We start from the raw sequence: 22179 nt of genomic DNA, 5'->3' as shown, positions 1-22179 counted from the left end.
ACCTAGGGTCTTCCTTAGAAAGTATTCTCCAGTGTACTTCAATTAGCTGACCTTGTCTGGGTGGTCAGAATCCTCTTTTCTCTTCCTGAAGTATTTGTAAGCTCATCATGCTTGTGTCCCATTTTTTTAAAAAAGAGATTTAGAAAAATATCCAGGACTAACATCTTGGGAGTCTGGTAGATGTGTCTCCAAGAACTGCTGTTTCCTGGTCGATCTCCACCAAGACCCTGACTAAGCTTTAAGATTCTCCTAGGTGCTTCAGCCTTCTTCTGACAAGTTCACAGCATCCATCCTCCAGAGATGAACTGTCCCCACAGTGCTTCCCATTAGTCTACTACTCTGGTTTCTCCCCTTCCAAACTACTTTTACCTCTTCCCAAGATTGGATATTTACTTACTTAAGTCCATGCTCTCCCATCACTCTGCCTTTGAAATTTCTCCTGAATTCCATGCCCTCCCCTCCAGGCTCATCTCCAATATGACCTTCTCTCTGAAGCCTTCCCAACTTTCTCACTCAGGCTGAAACAATCTTAGTTCACCCTGACACTTTCTAATCAAGTTCTATGTAATTATACCAGGCCTCTGCAAAGGCAGAAGGCCTCAAACTCAAGAGCTTCCTGAACGATTGCTGTGAATTCATTCAGCATGCAGCATACACGGTGGAGAAGGACAGAGAAATTACTGAGCAGCAGTTAGGCACTGGCGGTCATCAGGAATCAGACAAGGCCCTTACTTTGGAAGATGTAATGTTCTCCCATTCAGCTTCACTCTTCATCTACTCCAGCCCTTTTGTAACAGTCCTGAAGTCACCTCCCCAACTACGTTAGCCCATGCTAATCTTTTCTTCTTTGATCCTCTGTGCCAGAATTATGCTGTTTTCCTTCTCATTCCTCCCTCCCACCCTCCCTCCACCCATCATTTACCGAGCTCCTACCATTGCGCCGCAATGCGCTAGACAATGCACTGTATACAACCTGTGAACGAGTCACAGTACCGGCCCTCACAGTTCTTAGACTGTCGTTAACTGCTCTCTCTCCTTGCTATTTTTGTCTCCTGGCTAGGCTGGACGTTCTTTGAAATCAGGGAAAGTTTTGTAGTTTTTTGCAGTCTTCCCTGTGTCAAGCACATCGCTGGCCCAGGGAGTGTTCCAAACGCCTTTGGAAGAAGTAAAATATTTGTTTTCCAAGCCTCCTTTCCCATTCAGACCTCCCCTTACCTGATACTGCTAAGCTGGAGGGAAAAGAAGCCTCTTTGCCGTACCCTGGAGAAAGCTCCTCTGGGAGCTGGAGATGGAAGTTTGACTCTCCTCTCAGAAAAACAGGTCCCAAGAGCTCAAACGGCCCCTCCCCGGCAAACTGTTGCTATGACACATCCGTTGCTAAGAGGAAAGAGGCGGCTCCTCTGCTGAGAGTGACAAAACACCACCACCAATACAGTGTCCACTCTCTAGCCGCCTCTTCAAGAGCGCACTTATGATTGGCTGCCATGATGCTGACGTGAGCAGCGGCGAGGTCCTGTTTTCTGCTAGCCAGAAAGTTGTGCGATTCAGGTTCGTGTTTAAGAGGGCGGTAGCTTGGCTTGACCCCAGGACCGACAGTCATGCCTCGCACCCAAAGATGCGATAGTGCAACAGTATCCAAAGATGAATCCTTCTAGGCTGTGGTCTCTAGCAGCAGGGAGTGAAGGATGATAGGAAGATCGAGGGCTTGAAACCCCTTAGGCCAGCTCTGCTTACCCCATTTGCCATCTGGGGGCAGTCCCAGGAACCTGTCAGATTCCAGTGTGAAGGAGGTAAAATCTGGCTTGATTGGGTGTCGTGGGTGTCCTGGAATTCTGATGTGTTACATTTTCCTCTTGCCAAAGTAATTTTTGTATAGTTTGACTCATACTGGAAATCTCAGGGGGAGGAGGATTAAATCCCTTAGTAACTCTATGGTTCATTTTATCTGTGGTTATGGGTCCTATGGGATTCATACAGTGAAGCTCATCTCCCTGAACACTGTTTCTCCCTTTCCTTTAAAAAATAATTAAAATTGCCTAATTTGAAAGCTGGCAGAATTTAATAAAGTATGCAACTGACTGCTGTAATTGGTCCAAATTAATTTTTTACACCCAATTTGAACGAAAATATTTAATTGAGAAGAGGCTTACAGATTCATGACATTATTTAAGATACGGTCCTAAATAGCATGACTTGACATGGTGTGCAGAAAGATCACATATATTCTTCAAAATTTCTGAAGAATTTGTGTTTGCAAAATGCAAATAAATTTTACTGAAGAAATCATTAAAAAAAAAAACAAAACTGTAAGGAGGACTTACCATTCTGACATTTTGGCAACCTTTTCCCAGGCTCTTCTGCTCCCTGACACTGAAAGGTTAGTTTTCCCTGGGCTCGGTACTGAGTCTTCTTTTCTTACTCTGCACCTTGTTGGTGGCATATTCAGTCCCTTTAGCTTTGTTTTTTTTTTTGTTTTTTTTTTGTGCTTTTTTTTTTTTTCCAGTCCCTTTAGCTTTAGCCATCCTGCAAAGCACATCAGTGACTTCCATTTGTATATTTTCAGCCTCATACATCTCTTAAATTTCATTCAGACCTGAATTTCCACTGCTTACTGGATACTTCCAAATGCATGTCTCACTTACTTCATGGTGTTTAATATTTGCCAGATGAAGATATTGAATGAATAATTACTGTACCACAGACATCACAGCTTAGCAGAGGCAAAAGTCAATTCGTTGTACTTCAGATATCTTTCAAATATTTTTTGGAAACTTTTTTCTTCCTTTATTTTCTACCTTAGGTGATAATACCCACTGTCCATTGGTCTGCAAAGCTAGAAATCTGAGAGTCATCCCTGACTCCCACTGCTCACAGTGAACAGGTCACTAAGTCTTGTCATTTTCCTTTGCTAAATTATCTCTCAAATAGTTAATCTCTTCTTAGCCACCCTCACTACCTCTGCCTTATCTCAAGAAGGCCTCATTTCTCACCTAGATGGTGGTAATAGTCTCTTGACTTGTTCTGTTTCCTCCTCCTTCATTTATTTGCCCTGTTGCTACAGAGGGTTCTACAACAGAGATTCAATCTGGACATCAGCTTGCTTAAATATCTTCAATCTGGCATATGAAACCCAGTACAAAGAGGGTTCTGAAAGATGCCTTAAGGATATCTAGGAGATAATGAGTTATTTTTCTAACCTCATTTCCTGTTCCTCGTTTTCCCCCCTTCAACCAATGTGTTAGTCCAGTGCTTCTCAAGTAAAGCCCCTAAGAGCCGAGGGGCATAACGACACAGGGGTTGGTGATGATAGGCTGATGGTAAGAGAGTTACAGCTTAAAACAGACTTCTGAAACTCAGGCATATTCGTTTCATGTAAAGAACTCATGAAGTTTTTGCATTCTGCTTCACAGATGTATTCATGTTTATTTTCATTTTTAAAATGTCTAAAATCCCTACTCAATGTTGTATGTCAACCATATTCCAATAAAACTGGGGAAAATGTCTAAAATCACTATTTATTAAAATTGACATGAAGTTGAATAAACGCAAAGAAGCCCCAGGCAGCTGGGACATGCTTGTCCCATGGTTTCCCACAGCCCCTGGCATAGAGCTGCATAGGCCCAGGGACTTGTCCCAGGATGAGAGGCAGAGCCCTGCAGAGCTCTACTGCTCCCCCGAGCTGCCATGCCCTTTAATAACTGCGCATCTGTTCGTTCCACACCTCTGCTTCTAGCTCTATGTCAATCGGTAGTGTAGTGCCTTTCTTCATCTTCGTTAACCTGGTAAACTCCTGTTTATTTTTCAACACCCAGCTCAAATATCACCTTCTCTGCAAAGCCATGCAGGCACCCAACAGAATTAGTCACTCTTTTCTCTGTTTTTCCATTATAGCAAGTATGACACTGTGTTGCAATGACTTGTTTATACGGCTATCTCCCCCAGTGGACTTCTGGGTGGAGATGGTGTCTCTTTCCTTCCTATCTCCATTGCTTAGCACAGTATCTGACATGGGTATTTAGTAAAATATATGTGGAATTATTTAATTGATTGACTACTCTTGAGAACCCATCTAGAAAAAGCTACCTAACAAAAGTGTCTTTGCATTCTTCCAAAGAATTTCCTTTTCTAATTTCATAATCTTTTGCAGTCAGATTTAAGGAAGTAAAGATTATGACCTTGTGATTTGGATGAGACATCAAGACTTTTTGTCATCTTTTCTTTAGAGACACCTTAAGGGGATGACCATTGGAGGAATGAGTCATAAGTCATGAGACCGAGAAAGTTAGAAATTAAATGGAAAATGCTTAGTAATTTCTTCATGTTACAAATTTAAGTTACAAATGATTGACTGAACATCTGTTTTCTCATGGGAGTGGTCAGAAATGAAACATCCCCATGGTGGCTAGTGAACACTTATATGCTCTTCCAGGGGATGCTGAATTAAATTTGCTTAAAATTTGAAGGTATTTAAAAATTAGTTTCAGTTTTACTAGTTGAGTGAAAATGTAATGAGTCAAGAATTTGTAGTTGAAAATACTTCTCTGATTATTTAAGGACATCTTGATAAATTTCAGATTGGATTTATAGAAGGGTAATCTGTCAAATTAGATATGAGGTGGCTCTTTACTAATTATTATTTTAGTGAATGACTCCCCCACCCCTTTTAAGAATATTTTTTTTTTTTAAGAGTTAAGTTAGCTCAGAGACTAGGGGCTGAGGACCCTAGGAGTCATTATGCTTTTTTTTTTTTTTTTTTTTTTTGCCTGCGTCAGTATGCCTGGGAGGGAGAGAGAGTGGCAGAGAAGGAAGGGTCCTTGTTTGAACCCTAAACTGCTGGGATTCGAAATGTTCAAAAAGTGCTTGAGAAAACTATCACAGCCTATTGCATGAGGAACTGAGGAGTACCTTAGTAGAATACTCAGGTTCTGAAATGAGAAAACAGAACAATCTGACCTGGAGACAAAGCTTTAGCTTTTGGAGGAGACGACCAATTGTGGCAATTTTCGAAAAAAAGAGCTAAAACTTCAATAAGAAATTGGAATATATGCAACACTAAAATGAGGAGATAAGCATTTCTGATGACTTCTACACAGAATAGCTTGAGTCTAACGGGGACTAAAGAGGATCACCACCCGCTTCCCCATACGGATATACGGAGATATCCGTATAACAACCATCAGAATTGCTGGTAGGCTGCGGGCAGCAGATGTTCCTGGAAGAACCAATGCAGGAGCTGAGGAGGAAAATATGGGGCCATGTGGTCACAGAGTGGTCTTATTTGTAGGTATAGATGAGACTCCATTCTCTACACCCAGAAAGAGTTGGTGGTGGGGGAGTCTTTGGTGGTGATAGTCCTACAATATCAACGGGTATCAAGAGCTAGTGAAATATCAGTTCTAGATGTGTAGTGATTATTACTCTTAAGCACTTTAAACATTTTTAAAAATAGAATCATTCAAATAATACTGTCTTTAAAGTTAGAAAATTTTGTTGGAGACTAAATTTGGCACTTTCTGGATGAGTGACATCAGACAAGCTGTTAAACTCTATATCTCAGTTGTACCTCTGCAAAATCTGGGATGACAATGCTTTCTTCAGAGCCAAGCCAGATAAAGGTTGAGAGCAACTACATGGCTGCCACAGTGGGGCATTTCTCAAGAGACGAAACTTCACAGCAGTGAATTAGAAATAGGTTGTCAGTTAGTCCAGCTTCCCACAAGGGACTTCTTCCCTACCAGAAGAAGGAGAAAATTGTTTCTTCTGTCCACCAAGAAGACAGCTTTAGATTTGAAATAAAATCTGTGTAGAATATTTTTGTCATTTGGTACAAATCACAAGGTTTGACCAAAAGGTAATGTTCCCATCTCTGAGTTCAGCCGGTTTGAATGTTTAAAATTGGAACGGTATAATATGCTCTCCAGAAGTTGTTTAGCTTGGAAAATTGTGTTTAATAAGTTATTTCTAATGTAAAGTAAAAGTATATATGTTTGTTAACAGAAATCAGTTTTTTCCTATTTCCATTAGATATACAGTGAATAAATCTTTAAAGAATATTATTAGTATGAAGGGATGCCTGTCCAGATTGCCCACACACCTTAATCTGTCCCTTCCCTTTGGCACTGCCATTAAAAGGCCAGCATAGTGACTCAAATGTGGTGCATCCTCAACGAATAGTTGTTGAATCAGAATTAATCTTAAATTCCATTCAATTTATAGACATTGCCTCTGCCCTTTGGTGATGATTAAAGGTAGATTTGAATATTCAACGATCTGCTAGACATTTCTACTTGAATGTCTAATACAGGGTTCTCTAAAGTGTGGCCCCTCAGATTACAGCTGGCCAGGAAATATTTGTTGCTAGTCCACTAGTCCATGAAAAATTTTCACCAACAGAAATTTTCTGCAATAAAAGTACAGAGACTAAAAGTACTTAAAAACTTTAGAGCAATTTGATGGAGTTAACTACTTGTGTTACATACGAACAAAACTGAAGTTTATATTTTAAATGTCTTTATTTCATTTTCTAGCAACTTATTTGTGCTGTGTATTATGGAAGTATCAGCCTGTTAGAGAAATGGAAACACAAGCAAATTAAGTAGCCTCCAGCAGTCTGAGAAGCACTGAGTAGACATCTCAAACACACATTCGAAACCAACTCTTGATTCTCCCCAACAACGTGCTGGTCCCGCCGTTGGCTGCCCCTCCGTGGATGGCAGTTCCGTCTTTATGGCTGCGCAGGCCAACATCTGTGAGTCATCCTTGACTCCTTTGCTTTCATCTTTCACCCTTTTAGGACATATTTTTAACACTGCAGCCAGAGGGATACACTTTTAAAACATAAGACAAATCATGCCAGTCCTCTGCTTAAAACCCTCCAATGGCTCCCACTTCATGCTACGTGAAAGCCAAAGTCCTCACAATGGCCTACGAATGTGGTCCAGTATAACCCGGCCCCTATAGTCAACCTGTTTTCCTACTAGTCATCCCTGCGGCTCCCACTGCTGCAGACACACTGGCCTCCCTGGGATTGCTCAAACAGACTGGGCCCACGTCTGCTGTACATGGGCTCTTCCAGCTGCTGGAATACTTAAAGCAGATAGCTTTCAAGTTTTGGCTAAAATGTTAACTTCTCAGTGAGGTCTATTTCCATCCTATCTAAAATGGCATCTTCTCAACATTCCTCATTCTCCTTTCTCTGATCTGTTTTTAATTTTTTTTAAAGATTTTATTTATTTATTTGACAGTGTGTGTGTGTGCAAGTGAGGGGAGGGGGCAGAGGGAGAGGGAGAGACTCTCAAGCAGACTCCTGCACTGAGTGTGGAGCCCATGGTGGGAGGTATGGGGGAGCAATATCTCATGGCTCTGAGATCAAGACCTGAGCTGAAACCAAGAGTCAAGGACTTAACGGACTGAGCCACCCAGGTGCTCCTGAGTTATTTTTTCCCCCCACAGCATTGATCACCTTCTAACATACTCTATAATTTACTTACTATGGTCATTGACTGTTTTTGTCCACTAAAATATAACTCTGCAAGGGCAGAAATTTTTGTTTTTTTTTTTACTGCTGCATCCCCAATGCCCAAATCTCTGCCTGGCATATAGATGATACACCCTATAATATTCAATAAATGATTCAGAACAACCACTTTGGACAGTAATTTGGAAGTACCTATTAAAACTGAAAATGTACATATCCTAAAATCTAGCAATTCTACTCCTGGATATATACCTTAGAGGAACTCTTACATATGTGTGTGAGGGAATGCTTCATAGATGTTGTCTGCAGAATTTCTTTGTAAAGGCAAAAGATAGACATAACCTAAATATCCCTCAGTAGGAAAATGGATAGTGTTTTGCTTTAGTCAATAAATTACCATAAAGCTTCCAAAATAAACAAACTTGTGTGGATATAGCTCAGAACCAAAACAGTGAGGTAAACAGAGCAATGCCATCATTGTGAACAAAAACATGCACAAATTATTTCTCCTTCTTATGGGTACATGTATGTGAGAAAATATCACAAATGAACTACTGCAATGATTTATACCAATTCATGACAGAAGGTTACTTTTGGGGAGGGATGGTTAACTTTATAAAGTTTCATTTGTTTGTAAAATAAAAAGACTGGAAATAAATCAAATGATATGTAAAATTTGTTGAATTTGGGGACTGTATTTCTGTGATTTTTTTGTGCTTTTTTGTATTTGAAATTTTCATAAAATTAAAAAAATTATCTTCTAGTCTATAAAATCTTTAAAAGCAGGAGCTATGTTTTATTCATATTTCTATCCATAGGACCTAATATTCTTACTAGAATATAGAAGACTGTTGAATATGTATGTGTTGATAAGTAAACATTTTGAAGATTCATTTATTTATTTTAGAGAGAGAGCGAGCATGAGCTGGACGGGCAGAGGGAGAGGAACAGAGGGACAAGGAGAGAGGATCCCAAGCAGACTCCACGCTGACCATAGAGCCCAACATGGGGCTTGATCTCACAACCCTAAGATCATGACCTGCGCCAAAACCAGGAGTCAGATGCTCAACCAAATGTGCCACCCAGGTGCCCTATAAGTAAACATTTTAATTTAAAAAAAGAGAGAGAAGGAATTAAGGGGGAAAGAAGATAAGTGTTATAGATATAAAGAGAAAGGTGAAAAATATTTGGGGTTGACATATGTGTGACTTAACACTCATGCTACCTGAGACTTTCAGCTTGGCTATGTTACTCTGAAACAGGATTTTTTTTTTTTTAAGATTTTATTTATTTATTTGAGTGAGAGAGAATGAGAGATAGCACGAGAGGGAAGAGGGTCAGAGGGAGAAGCAGACTCCCTGCTGAGCAGGGAGCCTGATGTGGGACTCGATCCTAGGACTCCAGGATCATGACCTGAGCCAAAGGCAGTCGCTTAACCAACTGAGCCACCCAGGCGCCCTGAAACAGGATTTCTAAGAGAGTAAGAAGATAAAGATGAGAAAAAGCTCTCTTTTATCCATCAGATACAAAGAATGCTGTAGGGATTCATTGGTTATTGTGGTAATTTTTCCCAATTCCTAACAGATACTAACCTTTGGGTTTCAGGGGCAATGATTTCTGGAATTTTGATTGAGATTGGGTTGAAACTGTAAATGAATTTGGTGAGAATTGATATATTAACAATATTGAGTATTCCAATCTATGAACATGGTTGCTCTTTTCATTAATTTGGATCTGCCAAAAATAAAAAATTTAGAAAAAGACCAATATTTACAAGCACATAAAATATTCCAGGCACAGTACTGGGTGCTTTACATGTATACTATTATTTAAATTTGACATTCCTTTCTTTAGACAGATTAAACACAGAAAGAAATAGGGAGGCGGAAAAGCTCAGTAACTCTGCAGTCAGTAAATGGAATTAAAGGGAATGTAGGTCCCATTTGTCAGACTCAATTTTCTATTCTTCAGTTTACTTAAAACTCCGCTCCGAGGGTTAAGTTTGGGCCGTCAATTATGTCTGTGAACCTCTTCAAAGTTCAGATTGTTTCTGAACAATCAAGCATTTCAATCTCCCACTGTCGTGAGGACTTCACTGTTATGGTAAGGAAATAATGTTAAATCATTGGAGGTATACAGGCATTAGAGATTATATTTTCCAAATTACACTTGAGTATCAAATGTGCCAACTGCATGCTTTTTAATATCTACCATGTTCACAGCACCTGGGATTAAGGTTTATGAACAGCATAAAATTCCTGTGTCCCAATGCAAGAAAATATATTTCTATTTATAAATTATCTATGCAAACTGGTTTAGGATTTTAAAAAGATTTTATAGAAGATCTGACAGCTCTGATATAATTTGGGGGAATTACCTTTTATGATATTCGGTGACCTTTACAAACTTATCCATGGCCCCCAAAATAATAAAAAAATCAATTTAAACAAACCTGAAGTGGTTGTAATTAAAATTAATCAAAGTTCCTGATCTATTCCTGATAAGAAGTAAGCTTAGGTTTAATTTTTTTTAAAGATTTTATTTATTTATTCATGAGAGACAGAGAGAGAGAGAGAGAGAGAGAGGCAGAAGGAGAAGCAGGCTCCCACGGAGCAGGGAGCCCGATGTGGGACTCGATCCCAAGACCCTGGGATCATGACCTGAGCCGAAGGCAGACACTTAACCATCTGAGCCACCCAGGTGCCCAGGTTTAATTTTTAAAAAGAATTCATGAAGAGAAAGGTTATAATTGAAGAGCTACTCTTAAGGAAAAAAAAAAGAGTGGATGACACTTGATTAAGATGGTAAGGCAGAGTTTATTTCGGACAATCCAGATAGTTATAGGAACCCCTGCAATGGGATTTTACCGTGGGGGAGAGAGATGAGGCTCAACTCGTAATACAGCATGGGCAAGTGGAAATTGATAGCCCAGGAGCAGTGTAGGGGTCAGTGAATGGAAAATTACTAAGAACAAACAACAGGTTGTTTTGGCTAAACCCACCTAACAGGATTCTTGCTGAAAACAGCCCAGGGTGATCAGACTTCACTCGGGGGTGGTGGAGGATAGGGAACCTAAATACATATTGAAGATGACCAGATATTGAGGGGTGTATGGGGGAGAGTGTTTTGGTCAAACTGACTTAGCAGGGTTCTTGCTAAAACTGGATTTTACAAGAAAATGCAGAGATGAACCTAGGAGGTTTAGCAGCATGGCTGATGTTTGGTCAAGCAGAGAATCTTTGTCACTACCTCAAGTATATCCAGTCACATTTCTCCTAAGAGCTTTCCAGGGCTTTCTGTCCCCAGCACCCCGGCTAGAGGAGTCTAGTTAACGGTCTACAGGCAATTCTGCAGAGCCTGAAGGCCTAGAGGTGGTACAAGGCTCGGGCCTGCAAAGTCTTACACTTGATGATTTCCCCTGTAAGGCAGACATCAGAACCGACTGCCGCTGGAGAGGACTGAGCACTCCCCCGCAGCCAGGCTCCTTCCAGGCTCCATCCTCGTGTCCACCCCCAACATGCAAGGGAGAGTCCTGGGCCGCGAGGGGTTGCCCCTTTGCGGTCGGAAGCGCACAGCCCACGCACTTGCACTGCACCGTGAGTCACCCCAGAGCACCCGAGAAACGCGAGCCGAGCTATGCGGGTTGTTTATGGGAACAGGGAGGGGCGTGAAGGGGTGTGCAGAGACGCGGACAGCGCCGGGCTCGATCGGAGGCCTCCTTCGCCCCACCTGGCCGGCTGAAAGACTACCCAGAAAGGGCGTGGAAAGGAGTGGGAGCAAAGGGGAAGCGGGTCACGAGTCAAAGCGGCCGAAGTGGGGAGGATGCCACCGGCCGGGCTCCGGTTGGACTGGGTTGAGAGGAGTCTCGGAGGCTTCCGGAGCGGCGGGCCGAGGTGCCGCGCCCCCTGCAGCTGCGAAGACCTGGCACCCCCGCCCCGCTGACGCTGCCCCAGAGCCGCAGGTGAGTCGAGCCCGGCGCCGCCCGGAGCATCAGGTGTCGTGGGAGCTGCGCCTGCGGCGTGCGGGGAGGGACGGCGATGGGGCGAGCCGTCATTGACACAGCGGGAGGGTCAGGCCCCCGGACGTCGGCGCCATGGAAGTGACACAGGTGGGAGCCGGGTGCGAGCTGCAGCGGTTCGGCACGGCGCGCGCTCCGCCGCCCCCGCAAGGTCAGTGGCGGGTGGTGGCGGCCAGGGCTCGGGCAGGGGCCCCGCGGGGGGGGTGGGCGCTCGGGTTGGGGGTAGCCCGCACCTCTGCCGCGCAGCCCCGCCCGGATCGTCGCCCACCGGGGAGCCTGGGGCAGGGACCCGGAGAGCAGGGAGCCACCTGCGGCAGAGTCTCGCCCTGGAAGACCTGGGCGGGGGCTCAGAGAGGGTCCTGAAGTTGCTCAGCCAGCCTCTCTGGACGCGAGTGGCCTTTATTAGAGGCGTGGGGGCGGGGCGATGGAAATGGGGGCCAAAGCCAGGGTCCCTGGACTGGGCGAAGGCGGCCTCCAGCCAGGCCCGGCTGTGAAAGTTGCCCGCGGCGCGGAGGCTGGGGAGGAGTGCGCTGCGGCCGGCGGCACTCTCGGGAGAGCGGCTGCACCTCCTCCCAGCACCGGACCGCAGCACTTCGGGCAGTCGGTCCCGACGCCGGTGAAACAAAGAGGGAAGGAGGGAAGGAAGGAAAGAAAGGAGTTTCGTGTCTGGTGAAGTGAGAAAGCGCTTCTGAAGAAATTAGGTTGTGTTACTTTATCAACTGTGAGGTTTTTTCTAAATATACATATTCCCTGGTTTTCTCTAAATTTCTGCAGCTCAGTCCAATAAAGCCTCTCGTCGCCGTGAATAAATAACCTCTGTGTGTCAGTCTGTAGATTCTAAGAGCGCGCCTAGTACCTCGGATGGACTCTCCTGACCCGCGTCTCCGCCTACCGTGCATCCCGCGCGCCGCTCCGGGGCTGTGTGAAGGGTGGTTGGCACTCCCTCAACGGCTAGGGGTCTGGACACTTTGCAGTTTTTAAAGTGCACCCCCCAGAAGCCTGGGTGGCTAGTCGGTTAAGCGTCTGCTCTCGGCTCAGGTCATGATCCCGGACTCCTGGGATCGAGTCCCGCATCGGGCTCCCCGCCCCGCGGGAAGCCTGCTTCTCCCTCTGCCTCTGCAGCTCCCCCTGCTCGTGCTCTCTCTCTCTCTCTGACAAATAAATTAAATCTTAAAAAAAAAAAATACGGTGCACCCCTCGAAGGGCCTCTGTGACTTGGTAAAGCTAAACTCTTGCAGCAAGCGTAGTGGTCAGTCCTTGTGAATGAAATGCCTTGCTTCAGGGACAACTTGATGCCATGTGCTGAATAAATTAATTGTGGTTGGCTCATTTTCTCTTTGTTCCTGTGGGTTACTGTTACACGGCGTGTGTCTTGTTTGTTTAAAGTTTACTTCTTCCCTGTATCAAAAGAGAAAGGGCTTAACGCGTCGTCAAATCTGTAATTCACCAACATGCCCTCAAATCTGTAATTCACCAACATGTTTTGTTATTACCAGCTTCATTACTATTGTTGGTATTCATGTGCCAGTTTTTTGATTAACATAAAATCACCTTCATTTTACATCCCATAGGTAATGTCTCTTTAAATGCTGGGTTTTGAAGAAGGAAATAAAATGTTCTTGAATGAAAATCCTAAGGGATTAATAACTTTTTTTCTCTCCCTTATGTCTTTACCTGAGAGTTTCTGTACTCATACTTTGACAGGGATTTTAAGACATAAGAACCATACCTGAATGAGTTCTATCGTAATTATTTCATTTTGAAGATACAGCACATGCTATTTTTATGCCATTGCAAATATGTCTCATGCTTTACTGACTCAGCACTATCCTTGTTAATCTTTTCATTAATCAATATTGTAAAAACTTTCCCCATAGCTAGTTTTTGCCAATATCTATTACTTGGAGATGTCGGGTTTGCTAAGAATGTTTGAATCAGAACCAAATGTGGGATTCTATACTTGAAAAGCAGGGTGATACCTAAACAGCGACTTGTTAGATGTTGTATTACTATAGTTTGATTCCCTTCTACCCCCACCTTGACTTCTGAGTAGAAGTCACTGTAAAAATATCACTATAGAGCCAGCCTTTCTAGTCTACATGGAAGCACTCTACTCTCCCAGGTGGTTTGGGGTTTCCATAGTATTAATTAATCTGAGTGAAAGTCCAAGAGAAGTCCCCACTTCTGGATTGACATCTTTGTCGTTTTGGAAAAGCTGACTACAAAGACAATAAAATTAGCCCCATCCTTTTCAAAGAGACAAAAGAAATAATACATCTGGTGTACTTTGGGAAGCAAAATGTACTACATAAATATAAGGCCTCCAATAAAAATCAAATACAAGTGATGTGGCTGATTGGGATTTGGACTTAAATTGAGCTTCTGCGTTCCCTTTTGTAGACTAGTTAAGTTTCCTGAGCCTCCACTGCCCCTTAAGAATCTTGGTGCCTGTTTAGGAAGCTGCCCTGGCTGCTGGGGCTGCAGGGAGAGTGAGGCTGTTTGCTCAGTGTTGAACCCTATGCAAGGGCTTTATTTGCATTTTTATTCAATCAGAATCATGTGAGGATTGGTATTGTTATTACCAATTTGTAGAAGAAAAAACTGAGGCTCAGAGAGGCTGAGTGACTTGCCTAGGGTTATAGAGGTGTCAAGTCATAGAACCAGGATTAGACACCAAACCCGGCCTTAGTTCTCTCTCTCTCTTTTTTTAAAATTTAATTTAATTTAATTTTTTTATTTTCATGTTATGTTAATTACCATACATTACATAATTAGTTTTTGATGTAGTGTTCCATTCATTCATGTAGTGTTCATTCATTATTTCCGGCCTTAGTTCTCTACATAACACCTTGATACCTTTAACTCAGTGATTTTTTTTTTAAAGATTTTATTTATTTATTTATTTTGAGAGAGAGAGAGAGAGCATGAGAGGGGGGAGGGTCAGAGGGAGAAGCAGACTCCCCGCCGAGCAGGGAGCCCCATGCGGGACTCGATCCCGGGACTCCAGGATCATGACCTGAGCCGAAGGCAGTCGCTCAACCGACTGAGCCACCCAGGCGCCCTAACTCAGTGGTTTTAAACTTATTTTGATGATCTGATAAAACTTTATCACTGCAGGGAAAGTAAACACCTGAAGTGCAGTTTAGAACAATGGTGCTTATTTGAAACCAGATCTTTGTTTGGGCTTCTTCAACTATTCTATCACGAAGAATATGGATCTGTGCCTTTAGTTATAGAATGGAAACAGTCCTTTTTTCCCCTCTCCCCAGAGATGGCAAATCCTGTGGTTGTTATAAGTAGCTGCAGCTCTCAGGAAGAGGAAAATCGCTGCACTTTTAACCAGCATACATCACCCTCTGAGGAGCTTCTGTTAGAAGACCAGATGAGGCGAAAACTCAAATTTTTTTTCATGAATCCTTGTGAGAAGTTCTGGGCTCGAGGCAGAAAACCATGGAAGCTTGCCATACAAATTCTAAAAATTGCAATGGTGACTATACAGGTAAGCATCTCAAATCGTGAGTTTAATGAGGCCTCTTTTAGTAACAGAGGAGTAAGGACAGTGTTTTTTTCTAACTTTGAACTGTATGTATAATGGAGAACAATAAATAAGGAAACATACAATCTTAAACTCCTCTCTTCAATATTTGTGAAAGAAGACTTTGGGGTTTTTTTCCCTTACTTTTTTTCCTTCTCATCTTTCATTAAATTACAATTTTAGTCACATAATGGAATCAGTTTTTAGGAAAAGAAAATTTTAATATTTGGTTTGTAATAGAGAAGCTGAAGGTTTCTAAATCAGCTGTGAAAACTAGCTAGCTGTTGCCCAACCAGAGGATTCTTTTCCTTCCTAGTTTCCTAGGAATTTCTCTCTCTTCAGAAACTTCAAAGGTTTTCTCTTAAGGCAAGTGCTTGGATTCTCACAGCCCTGCAGTGGAAAAATGTAGAGTTAACTAAAAAAGAGTGGCATAGGTAGTGAAATACAAGACTTCATTTTAGGAGAGTTTGAATCTCATTTCCTTGACTTTGTTGACATTTCTTGGGGAAATCATATTTTGCAATTCTTTATATATAGTGATTATGATTTACTCTTGTGAAGATATATTTTCCTACTGGTGAGAGTAATTATCCCCATTTCACAGATGAGAATATTGAGACGTAGGTAAAATAATCTGTCATAGTCAGGAAACTAGAAGAGTGGAACTGAGCTTCAACTCAGATTTTATTCTCTCTAAGACTTGTGTTCTTAATTACTCCTAATTTTTTTAGGGAGCTCATTTAACCATCCTCTGTTTCCTAGGGTGGTCAAGAGGAAAAGTGACCAATGGTTTAAGATGTTAAGCCTGTTAGTAATAAGCATATAAAAGGCATTTAGGTACATTCTTAAAAGGAACTGAGGGGTTGTTTTGTTTTGTTTAAGATTTTATTTTTAAGTAATCTCTACCCTCAATGTGGGATGAGAACTCACAACCCTCAGCTCTTTGGCTGAGCCAGCAGGCTCCATCTGAGGATTTTTCTTTTCTTTTCTTCTTCTTTTGTTTAGATTTATTTATTTATTTATTTATTTGAGAGAGATTGGGGTGGGGGGTGAAGAGGAGCAGAAAGAGAGAGAGAATCTTAAGCAGACTCACCACCAAGCACGGAGCCTGACAGAGGGCTCAATCCCACGACCCTAAGATCATGACCTGAGCTGAAACCAAGAGTCTGTCCCTCAACCAAGTGAGCCACCCAGGTCTCCCTGAAGGTTTTTCTTAATTGTGATGTTTCCTTAATCTGTATTAGATCAACCAAGCAAATATTACATAAAGACTCTGTAACCGAGCAAAACAGGGTGACTGGGTGACAGATCTCCTCTTCTCAGGGGAAGAAGTTCATTTGGAGATTTCGTGTCTGCAGCCCCAAAAGAAAGACATCTCTGATGATAGGCACCCTACTAAATGTTCCCTTTCCCCAAGGCCTGGTACAGTCTCTGAGTTACAGGGCTTTTCTCTCTGCCATGGGTACACCCTTGAGGGCAGGGACCGTTGTTTCTGCATTGCATCCTTGGGACCCAGCTCAGTGCTGGCATGTGGGGGGTACTCATTTGTAATTGGTCTTTAGGAATTCTCTGGAGGCTTTTCAGTCATCTGCTTCATTATATGTAAAATCCCTGGAATATCAAGCTGTCTTCTTGGGATTTAAATAGGACACTTGGCTTAAAGAGGCTCTTTGTAAATAAAAGTCCAGTTAGATGGAGAGCACTGGCATGTGTGGGGTGCAGGGCATACATCACAAGGAGAGGTGAGAAAAGAAAAGATTTGTGTGCTCAATTTTTCCCCAGTAAGACCCTGTACTACTTTGTGTAGCTTGATAGGGTGGCTAGAGCTTGGATTTAGTCTGTTGGACTTGGGTTCAGATTTTGACTATACACTTGGTAGTGAGGTGACTTGAAAAAATTATTTAACTTCTCTAGGCCTTTATGTACCCATCTCTAAAATGGGTATGTTAGGGACTGTACTGTGGGATTCGTATGAAGGAAGTTCCTGGTATGGCACATAGGTGCTCGGTGTTGTTTCCCTTTTCCATATAAAATACACCCTTCTTCACTCTGAGATCCAAGTCAGAGTGTATGTTCTAAACTTACAGTGTGTGTGTGTGTGTGTGTGTGTGAGAGAGAGAGAGAGAGAGAGAAAGAGAGAAAGAGAGAGAGAGTGAGAGCAAGAGAGAAAGAGCAAGAGAGCAAGAGATTGAGATGGTTTCAGAGGGAAGAGAAAGTGAAAGAGACACCTGGAGTAAAGTTTCAGGTATGATTGAAAGAGCTTACGTTAAGATGACAGCGGGGCAGTTAAACAACTTTTTGTGCGTGAATAACTGAGTTTCATGTAAAACTCTGGGGTCAGTCCTGCATGAATAGTAAGGATATATTATGTTAATATTCTTTAATTTAGAGATCAGTTGAAAGGCTGTTTTTTATTTTTGGTCTTCTTGTCACAGTTTTGATCATTAAACTGACAATTAACTATAGTCATTTGATTGGAGGCTTAGACTTATTTAAGAAACTTCTTATATTGCATTGTACACCTGCTTCAAAGCCTTCTTGATGTCCTGCACAATTCATTTTAAAATCTTCTACTTGCCATTTAAACCCCTGCACCATCTGCCTCCAGTTTTTCTGCTGACATTTTTTTCTTGCTGTTCCTTCAGTTGGATTGTGCTGGGATCCTCAGTGTCCCCCCCAAAGTGCTAAGTTCCTCTCTACCTTCTTAGCCTTTTTCCTGTGCTCCTCAAATGTCCCCACTCAAGTTATGCACATGCTTCCAGCGTTTTCTATCATTATTTCATTCTTAAGGAAACCTTCCCATTTCTTTAGCCAGCGTGACCTTGCTTCTCTAAACTCCTAAAGGAGGACTTCTCTGAAAGTGGTGGTGGGGGCAACGACATAAGCAAGATCATACATGAAAATGTGCAAAGCCACTTTCTTTCATTTTAAAACTAGAAGCCCATGTTATCTTTAAGGCCAGATTAATTTACAGCTACCAAAAGTTTAATATATATTGAATATATTCAGGACCAATTAGACGAATAGATAAATTGATTGTTATATGGAGACCTTTTATTCCATTGCTTTTTCAACCCCCTTTTTTTTTCTTCTTTTAAGCTGGTCTTTTTTGGGCTAAGTAACCAGATGGTTGTAGCTTTCAAGGAAGAGAACACTATAGCATTCAAACACCTCTTCTTGAAAGGATATATGGACCGAATGGATGACACGTATGCAGTGTACACACAAAGTGATGTATACGATCAGATCACCTTTGCAGTGAACCAGGTAAATCCAAGTATGTGTGTTCTTACTTGGGAGAAAGAACAGACTGGGAAATTGTTAGCAGTGTACATAATAGAAGGTGACATTCCACTGTAGAAGGGTGAACATTTCTGTGATGTTTTTTTAAACTTTTTTTTTAAGATTCATTTATTTGAGAGAGCGAGAATGAGAGAGAGAGAGTACATGAGAGGGGAGAGGATCAGAGGGAGAAGCAGGCTCCTCGCTGAGCAGGGAGCCCGATGCGGGACTCGATCCCGGGACTCCGGGATCATGACCTGAGCTGAAGGCAGTTGCCTAACCAACTGAGCCACCCAGGTGCCCCTTAAAATTATTTTTAAAAAAATCACCATCGAACTTCCATGAAACAAGAAATTGAGAAAAGCTTTAGTTTAGTAACAAAGAGACAGAAACTTTAAAGACTTAATTAAAAGAATCAGAGCTAGGGGTTGGCATGAGTACCTCAAAGATTTAAAATTATTAACCATGGCCCTGGTTGTAAGTAGTCATTAAGTCTTCAGAGTTTATACATTCAGGGGCCCTTAACAAATAATGAGAATATTAACTTTGCAAAGCATATATAGCAACTAAGACCTGAAAGTTTGTTTAAAAAATAAGTAAGGCCTTTATGTCATACATGACAATGGTTTTATTGTAACATTGATTAACTGCCCCTCAAAAGTAAAAATTACTATAGTGCAATTATGGTTCTTAATTATCTAGAGACAATCTATGCTCAGTGAGATAGCAAATTGCTAGGATGACATATGTGTTTACGGCATCAAGGCTTTTCTGTTAACCCTTGGACTGTGTAAATTGGTCAGAAATCTACGGTGATGGAAGTAAGCTGCGTAAGTTACTAAACAGAATTATGGATCTGTGTGAAAAATTCCTCTGTCAAAGCAGAGCTGCAGAGGCAAGTGAGGACAGATGCCCAGTCTGATTAAAGCCCTCAGAGGCCACAGCCACTTGGGGGCCCCATTGGTCAGTCCCATAGGTCACCTGCCTTCCAGCCTTAGTCCCACACACCCCATTCCTGTCCCAGAGTCCTCTGACTCAAGCTCCAGGATTTCCCTTAGTTGGACACAGTCCTACCACTTGCCCCTGACCATCTAGCTCTTGCACAGACCTCCATGAAGAGTCTTATTAGGACAGCAAGGAAGTTTGGCCAGAGGATATCTTATAATGTTAGCAGGTTACCTGCAGCCCTGCACCTTGGATTTTCTATGTTTCAAGATCTTACGAAGTTCAAGACATACAAGTTTCTGTGGTCAGGAGGCTCAGATCTTTAGGTAATTCCTATGAGGACTGCTTCACAAATAGTAGGTGCTCAGAAGGGCTACAGGACCCCATACTTGTATGACTCTACCTCATGACCCCTGCTTGTCTTTCCAGCTTTACTTCCCATCACACACCATTGCAGGCACACTGGTCTGCTTGGGACCTCACCACGCTCAAGATCTTTTACCTTCGTTTTCATTTAATGGACTGTTGACCTCTTACACCCTCCCACCCCCAATATAAAACTACCAGTTTGGCTCAGAGTAGCTTTAGCAAGGCTTAATCCACTTATTTCCTTGAATAGAGAACAAAAACCTCAAAACCGAGTATCTCCACTGTTATACTATTTGGTCCCTACATATAGGATATAATGCTATTTAACAACTTAATGCAGCTTCTTTTTTTTAAAATTTTTTAAAAAAGATCTTATTTATTTATTTGGCAGATAGAGACATAGCGAGAGAGGGAACACAAGCAGGGGGAGTGGGAGAAGGAGAAGCAGGCTTCCTGCAGAGCAGCGAGCCCAATGTGGGGCTCGATCCCAGGACCCTGGGATCATGACCTGAGCTGAAGGCAGATGCTTAACGACAGAGCCACCCAGGCGCCCCCATTCAGAGTTTAAATTGATGATTATTCCAAAGTACCATGAGATCCTCATTTGTAAAATTACATTTTATTTTATTTATAGGACTCCCTAGGAGGAGGGAATATTGCTGTGAAAGTGACTAACCTGTATTCTTGCAATGATAAAGATGAAACAGTTTTGTTTGTTTTTTGAAAAAGTTTTGCAAGTTAGCTTAGAACAATTGTATCCCCTTTCCTGTATTACAACAGCAAAGCAGAACTCTGACCTTAATAAGAAACGGTTCAGAGATAAAGTTTGTATTCACACTGAATGCAAAAATCAATTCCTGCACTTAGTTCTTTAAAGAAGGAAGGATCACAGAGTTGATGTACTGTAAGCCTTTACTTTTGTAGACAAGGAACCAGAGGCTCAGAAAATTTGTGACTTGCCCACGCTCACAGAAATGAGACTGGAGCCCAGAACTCTAATTTGGGAGTGCTTTCTGAAGGCTACTGTCCTGGCGCACAGTAACATGTCATGTGCTCGCATATCAACGTGAATGTGAACGTGAGCGTCTCCACCCAGAAAGCAGGTTGGAACCTGCCCGTTTCATAGGCAGGGTGGGTAGGCAATCATGGCTTTATTTCTGTCTAGCTGGTGTTCCCATTCTCTGTTTCTCTTTTTGGTTTGAAGTACTTGCAGCTCCGCAACACGTCGGTTGGGAATCATGCTTACGAGAACAAGGGCATGGAGCAGTCTGCTCTGACCATCTGTCAGCACTTCTACAGGCAAGGAAACATCTGTCCTGGAAATGATACCTTTGACATTGATCCAGAAATTGAAACTGGTGAGGTTCTTCAAGAAACTAGAGCTTCCTTTTTTTTTTTTAGCTCCTTGATTTATCCTTAAAACCAGTAATTTCATCTCTGAAAATGTTCATTTGGTCTGTGCTATTAGGTCATAGTAAGAAAATTTGTGGGAGTTGTTCTGTGTCAGTGCTGTCCCAAGCCCTTTACTGTAACTCATGATTTTTAAAAACAACAACAAGAACAAACCAATAAGGCAAGATATATTATTATCCTCAATTTATAGAAGACTAAAGTATGGCTCAGAGAGTTAAGTGATATGGTCCTGATGGAGCTGGTAAGAGGCAGTGCTGAAATTTGACCCAGGCTACCTGTGCTCTGAGCCACTACATTCTTAGCCTCTATATTCCAATTCCTCTTGCACTGGATAAGCCAGTTATATAAACTTATACTATCCTTATAAAACATTGTACTTGCAAATTCATCATGTATATAAAACTCCCTCCCCTCAACTGCCCTTCTCTACTTAGTATCTTTGATGCTGGGTTTAGGGAAGAACCAGAACCAGGAATTAGAATAGAATGGCTTATTATTATTATTATTATTATTATTTTATTTTTATTATTTTTTTTAAGTAATCTCCATGCCCAGAGTGGAGCCCAGTGCGGGGCTTGAACTCACAACCCTGAGATCAAGATCTGAGCTGAAATCAAGGGCCGGTCACTTAACCAACTAAACCACCCAGGTGCCCTTGAATGGCTTATTCTTATTAGCAAAGTTCTATTTATAATGTGTATCTAAAATACTAACTTAAGTCTTTGAGTTAAAAATTAAGTATCCGGATACTTTTAACAATAGTCACTGGGACGGTTTTTGGAGAGGGATAGTAAAGGATTACAGTACAGATTAGTGAAATCTCCTAAAATGCTGTCTTCCTTTTTTTTTTTAATTTTAAAATAAAATAGTATTTTAAAAAATAGATCCTTTAACTTTAGAAAATTTTATCTTAGGTACTGTAAGTGCTTCACACTTATGCTTAGGATACAGAAAAGGGAGAAGGGACGCAAAGTTTAGGCTCACAAAGGCAGGAAGGAAGAGAGCATTCTATAGGAGACTAATGAGACAGAGTTCAGGTTCAGGTCTCCTACCCTTCACCCACTCCAGAAATGTAGCCACTTGCATCTTAAAAACAAATGACTCATTGTAACCAAGAGATATTGACCTTTAGCTTTTAAA

At 41.9% G+C, this 22179-nt stretch overlaps 2 protein-coding genes across 7 annotated transcripts in view; one reads left to right on the top strand and one right to left on the bottom strand.

Moving 5' to 3' along the window:
- The window catches only part of DNAI3 (dynein axonemal intermediate chain 3), a 72043-nt gene extending 70695 nt beyond the window's left edge, over nucleotides 1-1348 (bottom strand). For both annotated transcript variants that reach the window (XM_027614454.1, XM_027614462.1), the window contains exon 1: nucleotides 1216-1348. The gene's annotated coding sequence lies outside the window, so the exon portion shown is untranslated. The remainder of the gene's footprint in view (nucleotides 1-1215) is intronic.
- A 333-nt stretch (nucleotides 1349-1681) lies between these two features.
- Nucleotides 1682-22179, top strand: part of MCOLN3 (mucolipin 3) — a 35008-nt gene continuing 14510 nt past the window's right edge. For 2 of the 5 annotated variants that reach the window (XM_027604194.1, XM_027604146.1), the window contains exons 1-3: nucleotides 10344-11438; nucleotides 18130-18297; nucleotides 20831-20984. In XM_027604194.1, the coding sequence (XP_027459995.1) occupies nucleotides 10995-11438; nucleotides 18130-18297; nucleotides 20831-20984 (766 nt within the window). In that variant the 5' untranslated portion in view covers nucleotides 10344-10994. The other 3 variants (XM_027604263.2, XM_027604211.1, XM_027604203.1) reach the window with 3 other exon arrangements.

This window comes from Zalophus californianus, chromosome 4, assembly GCF_009762305.2.
Source record: "Zalophus californianus isolate mZalCal1 chromosome 4, mZalCal1.pri.v2, whole genome shotgun sequence".
NCBI classification, from domain to species: Eukaryota; Metazoa; Chordata; class Mammalia; order Carnivora; family Otariidae; genus Zalophus; species Zalophus californianus.
Note: the sequence above shows the minus strand (reverse complement) of the source record. Positions and strands in the feature narration are given on the sequence as shown.